At 35.9% G+C, this 9,353-nt stretch overlaps 1 protein-coding gene across 1 annotated transcript; it reads left to right on the top strand.

Annotated features, from left to right (window-relative positions):
• The first annotated feature begins 73 nt into the window (after window positions 1–73).
• On the top strand, window positions 74–9,153 carry LOC105325113 (phospholipase A-2-activating protein). The gene is made up of 12 exons (XM_011424498.4): window positions 74–234; window positions 390–583; window positions 1,070–1,171; window positions 1,366–1,485; window positions 2,063–2,369; window positions 2,608–2,768; window positions 2,997–3,154; window positions 3,598–3,817; window positions 4,322–4,459; window positions 4,595–4,705; window positions 4,869–5,015; window positions 8,492–9,153. The coding sequence occupies exons 1-12, from the start codon at window positions 98–100 to the stop codon at window positions 9,052–9,054; spliced, it is 2,358 nt and encodes a 785-aa protein (XP_011422800.3). The 5' UTR covers window positions 74–97; the 3' UTR covers window positions 9,055–9,153.
• Window positions 9,154–9,353: the final 200 nt, after the last annotated feature.

The raw sequence follows: 9,353 nt of genomic DNA, 5'->3' as shown, positions 1-9,353 counted from the left end.
ATTTAAAGAAAAATTAAGAACCTTAGATAGACTCTTATGATGTATATTGTCATACAATCGTTTGTATTTTGTCGGGATCGTCATTCAATTTAAAATAATGGAAGGATACAAACTACGCTCCTGCATAGTTGGGCATGAAAAAGATGTACGTGCCGTGACTCCAACATTATTTCCGAGTGATGGTATTCTTTCGGGATCCCGAGATGTTACAGCAAGAGTTTGGATACCAAATGAGTATGTTTTCATGTATTCTTAAACCAAAATAATTAATTTCTGAATTGCTTTGTCATCTTTCTCATCAGTTTCATAAATTTTGATGTTAACTTGTGTTCTTTAATTTGCTATTCTTAAAAAAGTAATTGTTATATTGATTCGATAATTTTGGATAGAATGGATCCCGGGTTTCACCCAGGTTTGCTGATGAGGGGTCATAGTAACTTTGTGTCAGCAGTGTGTGTTATGCCCCCTGATTCCACCTATGAACAAGGGTTACTCATCACAGGAAGTAATGATAAGACTATATTAGGATATACTCCAGACTCGCCAGAACCAGTCTTCAAACTTACAGGACACGAAGGAAATGGTACAAAAACACAAGCTTTATTAACATGTTATTTGTATGAAATTTATCCTGGAAAGGATGTGAATAGATACAGCATCTTTCATTCTCGTTTTCAAATGTAAATCATTGATTTGAAATCAGGAGGTGATTCTTATGAAAAATGAGGATTACTTAGCTTTTTTATTTTTATGCCCGCCTTCTAAGAAAGGAGGGCATATTGCTTTTCTGTTTTCGGTTGGTATGTCGGTCGGTCCGCCAACAGTTTACATGTATGTTCATCTTCTTCGCAGAGGATAACATATTGAAATGAAATTTGGTATACAGATTAATCATGATAATATCTAGGTCAAATTCCATATTGGGTATGATCAAGCAATTTTTGACAGAGTTATGCCCCTTGGATGTAGAAAAATTCCAATTATTTTCAGTTTCTATTCATTTTCTTCACAATCATTGTTTTAAAAGGCGGGGGCATAAGTGTTTTACAAACATCTCTTGTTTTTCTAGTATGCACCCTGGCAGCAGGAAAATTTGGAACACTTCTAAGTGGATCATGGGACAAAACTGCAAGAGTTTGGTTAAACCAAAAATGTGTCATGACTCTGAAAGGTATCTTATTTATTTGCTCACATAAAGTGAGGAACTTGTACAGTATTTACATACATGTAACTTGAGAAAATGGTTTATGTTAATTTTGTTCTAAAACATTACAAACTAGGTTTTTTTTAAGTTTTAGTTTTACAGGTCCTCCATGATTCTTATTCTTGTCTGAAAAGAAGATATTTTGTTTGTCCATTGTTCAGGACATGAAGCAGCAGTTTGGGCTGTAGGAATAATGCCAGAACAGGGCTTCATGTTAACAGGGTCTGCTGACAAAACAATCAAGCTGTGGAGAGCTGGCAGGTGTGAGATTACATTCAAAGGTAGGTGCATGGCCATAAGTCTTGTTCATTGTATTCAGTTAAACACTTCATTAAAAGATTACAATCCAAAGATGCATTACATCTAGAGCCCTTAAAAAGTGGAGAAGGAGTCATTGCATCAATTGTCCAATGAAAAGACTTCACTACTGGGTCTAAAAAGTACCGGTACTGAAAGTGCCATTTTTTACTGATAATTTCTGATATTAGTTTACGGATATTGTACTGTTATTACTGAGAATTGCTGATATTTACTGATAATGTTACTATTGTTACTGATAACTGCTGCTGGCTCTGATATTTACTGACATTTTTGGAGTCATTAGTTAGTTGCATCAATTGTCCACTGAACAGACCGGGGAGACTCATTTTCTGGAACTGATTGACATTTATCATTGATGTTCCACTTAATATTTTTATCCTCAACAAAAATATTTTCTGCAACTGATTGACATTTATCATTGATGTTCCACTTAATATTTTTATCCTTAACAATAATATTTTTTGCAACTGATTGACATTTATTATTCATGCCCCACTTAATGATTTTATCCCTAACAAAAATATTTTCCCTCATCAGGACATGAGGACTGTATAAGAGGACTAGCCGTGTTGAACAACCAGGAGTTTATTTCCTGCTCCAATGATGCGTCTCTCCGTCGATGGTCCGTGTCAGGAGACTGTCTACAGGTTTATTACGGCCACGAGAACTTTATCTACAGCGTGGCTGTGTTACCCAATGGTCAGGACTTTATCAGTGGAGGTGAGGACAGGACCATGAGGGTATGGAGGGACGGAAAGTGTGTACAGACCATCGCCCATCCTGCCCAGTCTGTCTGGGCCGTGTGTGTTCTTCCATGCAATGGAGATATTGTTTCAGCAGCAAGGTTAGGACTCACGCTTGCCTGTTTGTGTTGTTGTTGTTGATGAAAGATATACATGTGTACGCAAAGCAATGCAAAAAATTTTTTCAGTTTACAAGATTTTTAACTTTGATTTGCAACAGCTCGGTGAAAGACTTGATATTTTATAGATGTATCTTTTAAGGATTAAAGCCAAACGCATGATAGGGAAAACAGTACTAAAATGAGATCATATAAGGTAATAATTATGATTGTTATTCAGTGATGGTGTAATACGAGTGTTTACAACAAAACCAGAGAGAATGGCCCCTACAGATGAGCAGAAATCTTTTGAGGAGCAGGTAGCAGCCTCTGCAATACCCAAACAGCTCGGGGACGTAAAGTTAGAGGAGCTGCCAGGACCAGAGGTCCTTCTTAATCCTGGTACAGCAACTTCATAATGTATCACTTTACTCACTCCAAAGTCAGCAACAAACGGCCAATGACACTCTTAGATACCAGTAACTTGTAATTTTGGGATTTAAATCATGTTTTGTGTCTCTAAAATTTAAAGTTATGTATAGTTGTTTGTTATTTGTAGTGTTGAAACAAAATTTTCCTTTTCCTGTATAAATGTATCGGCTCTACATTTTTGGTGAATTGATTGTAAAGGTAGCAAAGATGGCCAGCAGAAGATCATCAGGCGAGGTCCAAATGCTGAGCTCCACCAATGGGATTCAAGCAAACAGGAGTGGACCAAGGTCGGGGACATTGTGGGCTCCAGTGGGGGCACTCAGCAGTCATCCGGAAAAACTCTGTTTGAGGGGAAGGTAGGAAACGCCAGTGAGAGAATTAAGTCACCGGGGGGAGGGGGGGGGTATGTAAAGATTGTCTGGAGAGTCTATTGTGTAGGAAGCAATTACAATGAGCTGGAATAATAAATATCAACAGAAAAGGAAAAATGGGACCTTGTTGTTTCAATTTTATTAATTTTGTAACAAAAATTTAATAATACTGATTGATAAAAAATAAAAAATACTTCTGATTAATTGCTGGAAAGTAGAAACATTTTATTAATTTTGTAGCAAAAATTTAATAATGCTGATTGATAAAAAATAAAAAATACTTCTGATTAATTGCTGGAAAGTAGAAACGTATTTTGTAGAAGCATTAAATGGTGTATTAGTTATCTTCCCTTTTTCCTTGTAAGACTTGTACTTTGCTTTATGTTCTAGAGAAAACGTCATGATAGCTATACTTTCTCTCTATCCAGGAGTATGACTATGTGTTTAGTGTGGATATTGAGGATGGTAAACCCCCCTTGAAGCTCCCCTTCAATGTTACAGAGGACCCCTGGTTTGCAGCACAGAGATTCTTGGATAATAATAGCTTAAGTCAGTTGTTTCTAGATCAGGTGGCCAACTTCATCATCGACAATACCAAAGGAGTAACCCTGGGGCAGGAGAGTTCCGGATATGTGGACCCCTTCACAGGTCAGTAGTGGCCAATAGTGGGAGCGGTCAAGGAGATGTTTAGATCAGAAAAACTGATATATTAGCTTATAACATAGATGTCAATTTTACATGTAAATTTATGGAATTTCAGCAGAGTTATTGTTCTTGGACTTAGAATATGAATGTAATTCGCTGTAACATGACTGAACCTAATTTGCATGGTTTAAACTGAGTTTTCATCTCTTACAACATGTTTTGAGCTCACATAGGATGTACAATTCTTTTTTATCACGGGTTATTCCTTGAACAACTTCCTTGTTATAAGGAATATTAATGTGTATGTATTAATGTCTGTTTTTTTAAATACCCATACTTAGACATGTGTATAATGATTAAAATCTGTTCGTCATGTTTTGTTTAAAATTAAATTTACAGCACAAAGGAAATAGACTATAGTATTATCTGTTCAGTATATCATGCATGCAAGTTCAACCTGCTCATCATTAATAACTGTTGAGATACTTTTCCGGAATCTATAAATAGGTGCCAACAGACATGTTCCAGGATCCAGCACTAATCAGGCCGCGGCCTCTGGAACTGACCCGTTTACCGGAGGGGGGCGTTACATTCCTGGGGGTCAGCCCACTCAACCTCAGAGCTCTCTGGTCGATCCATTCACAGGTACAGGACAGACATGGGATTTTTTCCTGCAATTGACACATAAAATGGGCAAAAATTATGATATTTGTGTGCTGTGCATCTTAAAAATGATAATTTTAATGATACTATTAGAATTAGTTGTCGTCTTTATTCTAGGGGCATCCAGACACCAACCTAGCAACGTCCATGTTAACCTGGCCAGTAATACATATTTCCCACAGAAGACCTACGTCACATTTGAAACTGCCAACCCTGTTCAGATTATCAGTAGGTGCCATTATTTATCTTTGTGAATTGTTTATATATTCCTTCTCTACTTAGATTGAGTTGTAATGCAGAGGCAGTATCACTGTCGTATTGGCAATTTTTAAGGAACTTTAACAGATTCTGCATTCTTTTAATAATAATGTCTTTGTTTTTGTTACAACAGACAAGTTAAAGGAGTTTAATGAGAAGGTTGGGGCTGAGAACCAGCTAAGTACGGCTGAACTAGATTCCCTGCAGACACTGATGGAGGGCAAGGATGTGACAGATGTCCATATCTCCAATGTCAGCAAGGTCCTGGACTGGCCCACTGGTAATTCATCCTTTCTATATCATATTCCTCTGCCTTGTGCGATGGTCTTTGCCTCCTCCCAGGTTTTGCCAATTTTTTTTTCTTCAAGTCCGATTTAAACACACTTTTAGCTGGTTTTTCATTGGCTTTCCTTGCTTCATATATGCTTGCATAGTATAAAGCAAGCTATTTGGAAGGGTAACAGTTGAAATTGACTTGTAACAATTCGATGCGTTACCCATTGCCAAGTGTATTGCTAACACTGAGGGAAACACATTTTTAAAACAGCTAGATTATAAACTGCGTCGAAACCAATCAGATTTCAGTATTTAACATGAAAGCATAATTATTGAAAATATTTATTCTATAACGGTTACTCTAGGTTGCTTTACTACAGGTTTTCATTTCTAATCCTATCATAAACTTAGATCCATTTATGAAGATGATGTGATTATGTTAAAATGCTAATTCTGATTAACATAATGATGCTCTCTGGTCAGCTTAAATATCCCTTTTGTACATCTACACTTCTGCAGCTAAAAATTTCATTACAATCTATTGTATGAAAGAATGATCTACATGTATAGCTTTTTAGCATGTCACATGTTTCACTTTGACACCAGCTCTAGAGAGGGGCTTTGTTCGGTCATAACAAACGACGTGGCAATCATGAAAATCATTACCTAAATGACCCCTACGATGTGGGTATGGAGTAAGGGTCTTGTGGCTGGCCTATATAAGGCATATATTGATTAGTATCATAATCTATAAAATCTCCTTTGGGCCAAAATAAATTATTGTTAGTTTGGAATTGCCTTCCGCCTAATTGAAAAAAAAATTATCAGCAAAAAAATAGAAAACTTTTTTTAATGTAGAGATTTTGATTTTTTACCTATTTTTAATTAGTTAAACTTCAAGTTTGAAAAAAAAATTCTCTCCCTCCCTCTCTCTTGGGTCTATAAACCCCCAGGTGGCAATTCTAAACAAACATTTTCTTAAGGATGGCCTGGTAGCTAACATGGGGTCGGGTAATATATTTTGTGGATTTCAAGGTCCCTGTTTCTCTTATGATCTGGTGATTGGGCCCAAATTCCTATTTTTGAAATTTATGCAAAACATTTGCACCTTTGATCTGCTTTACAGTTTACTACTGATTTTAGACTTTCAGAGGATAATTATTTGTTTTGCATTGTACTTGCATGAATGCAAAATCTCTTTTTACCTCTTGATATGCAACACTAAGTGGTTTCTACATTTTGAAATATCAGATTTATCGTACTACACGAATAGATATTTACATAATGTAGAGTAATTATTCTGGTTCAAGTAATTCAGAATTTTTATGTAAATATTGAACCTCTATCCTCTTGTGCAATGTACTGACACGATAAAATAAGAACATGGGATGATTATTTGTTGCCTGATTTAAAAACAAAGACAACGGACCACAAACTTAAGATGATTGATGTTTTGCAATAAGCTTTTCTAGGAATGCCCTTTATAGATGTATGAATTTTGACAAACATTCTCAAAAAACGCTTGTGTATTGCATAATTCAAAAACTGATTTCTACTTTCCAGAGCAGTGTATGGTTAATTAAGTGTGTAAATAATTTATGTAAATGGTAGCAAAATATATGTAGTATTTTTAAGTTGATTCATATAGTTTGGTTTTTGGTTACCATAAAAATAGATTTTTTTCTCTCCGAGAAAAGTGGGTTTAAATTGTAGTGTTCAGAATGAATGTTCCTATGTGAGGTACAGCATCTCTGAATAGGTTTTCTTTTGATATACCTTTTTGTGTTTCACCAGAATGATCAAGGTTATCTTTGCAAGTCACGACCATTCATTTCTTTTTATAAGTCTTGTAGCCAGTCATGTAAAAAGAAAAAAAAATCATCGAGCAAGACTCAGTCTTTTGAAAATAAATATGGTGATGGGGTGCACAGTCCTTAGATCTTCTAGACCTCACCTGAAAAATATACAAAATTGGTTAAAAATGCTACATGTACTTACACCAGGTAAAAAAATTTAGTTTGATAAGAGAAAAACTGGATGGTTATAATAAGATAATTGGCCTCAACCTAAATGCACAGAAAATAAATGGTATTATAAATTTTTTGTGAGATTCAGGATCAAAGGCAGATATATAGGAGGAAAATTTATAGATTTTCTTTAAAAATAAATGAATGAATGAATCCTTTCCAGCAATTGAAAAAAGGAAATGGGGAAATCTAGAGATGTATGACACCTATACATGTACCAGGGTACTGCATGTAATTACTGTAAATACTGTATTATGCCAAGACATCTTTGATATGATAAAGTTATGACCCTGAATATGGGGGTTAAGTTCAAGAACTTGGATATCATAAGGCCATGATTAGGGGTTAATTATGTTTTGTTTTCAAGTGGCTGGTACAGACACCATATGAGAAATAAATACTTGTTAAAATACAACATAAACCTGTACCTAACATTTAAACAAATTTGCGGCAGCTTCTCAACAACGAAAAAATATTCCTCATGAATAACAAAAAAATCAATTTTTAAGAACTTGAGGTTCTTCTGTGGCCCACTCCTATTGTACTTTTGGGTAACAGTACGAGTCTAATATGTCTTTATTTAATTCCTGCATGGAGAGCATGTTTCTTCAATGGATCAATTTCCCATTGTTTGCACTTGTCAAACAGCACTCCTGATGTCTGGGTGTAAAAAGTTCAAACTTTTAAAAGCATTTTAAGAGATTATTTAAATAAATATCGAGTTCCATTCTTTAAATACCGTAATTTTTATTAGAAGTGTAAAGATTATGAAATATTCTACTTTTAAGGTGATGTCTATTTCTGCATCAGATCACTCTAACTATATTCCAAATCAAGAAAATTGTTTTAACAAAGTAGATTTGAACAAACTTTAATGTGTCATTGAATTAAGTCAAATTAAATTAAATTGATTGAATCAATTAAAATAAGAAAAAGTGCTGAGAAGGTACACATAAAGTATATGAACAGAGATATTTCCCTCCCCTCTTCCTTGAAATTGCAGAAATGTGACAATTACCTGCTTGTTTGCAAATTGAATAGCACTCATCTTCTGTTTTGCAAACATATGGCATTCTTTCCAGAGATTAATTTCAAATGGGGCAAAAAGAAACTTAGAAAAATGTTTCACAAAGATTTAAAGAGACATTGTATAGTGTTATAAGTGCTTGGTAGTCTCTTTGCTCCCTTGCTAAAACCATGCCAATGTATTTTGAATATGAATATCAGAAAAAAAAGTCACTAGTATGCATTCAATAATATATTTTGGCATCAAATAAAAATCTGCAAAACCGGTATTCAAATATCTTCTTAAAGAATAAAAGAAGGATAAATACACTGGTATTCAGATATGTCTTGAAATGTCTTCTTAAAGAATATAGAAAGGATAAATGTAATTTTAAACTGATGTTCATAGTGTGATCAATTTCTCATGCGACTGTTTGATTTTCTTCAGAGTTTATTTTCCCAGGCCTGGATGTCCTACGCGTAGCCATCAGGAACCAGAAGGTGTGCGACCACGTCTGTAGTCAGCCGGGTTTCCTGGAGCGACAGGTTCTGTTCCTGGCCCCAAGCTCTCCCGTCCCCACCCAGCTCCTCGCCCTCAGGATCCTGGCCAACTGTTTCAAACACGCGAGTGGGCAGCGGCTGTTACTGGCCGAGCGGGAGACCGTGATAACTGAGGCCCTGAACTGTCGACTGACCCCCAATAAAAACGTACAGGTCGCCCTGGCCACCCTGCTACTGAACTACTCAGTATGTTTACAGGACATGGTCGACGAAGAGGCGGGCTACTCCCAGTGTCTGCTGGCCGTCGCTAGCGTGATGGAAAACCCGCTGGACCCAGAGGCTGAATTCCGATTACTTGTTTGTTTAGGGACACTGATTTGTAATGACAAGAGCACCAGGGAGCTAGCTAAGTCCCTAGAGCTGCAGAATCTTATTATTCCAATGCAGACCCGAGTCGAACCTAAGAAAGTGAGCGAGTGTGCAGGATTCGTGATAAATCGTTTACAATAGTCATTCTTTTTTTAAATACTGTGTAGTGCTTCTTTTTTTTGAAAACATGACACAGTTTGGTAAATATATGTAATTCAATCATTAAAGTCTGGTGGTTGATATTCGGCTTTGTGTTTGTTAAAATAAGGCCATTTTGGTCTGTATCATATTTATGGTGACACTTCTATCATGCAGAATATGCAATCTCTACATACCCCTGGTAATTCAGTAATCTGACCACAAACAGGTTCTTGGTGGGTTTTTTTTTCATTTTTAAATGCCACTATTCAATCACTTTATCAACTCAAAAAAAGAAATTC

The sequence above is a fragment of the Magallana gigas genome, chromosome 7 (assembly GCF_963853765.1).
Source record: "Magallana gigas chromosome 7, xbMagGiga1.1, whole genome shotgun sequence".
Lineage (NCBI taxonomy): Eukaryota > Metazoa > Mollusca > Bivalvia > Ostreida > Ostreidae > Magallana > Magallana gigas.
The sequence above is the reverse complement of the archived record's forward strand: the minus strand, read 5'-3'. Positions and strand labels throughout refer to the sequence as shown.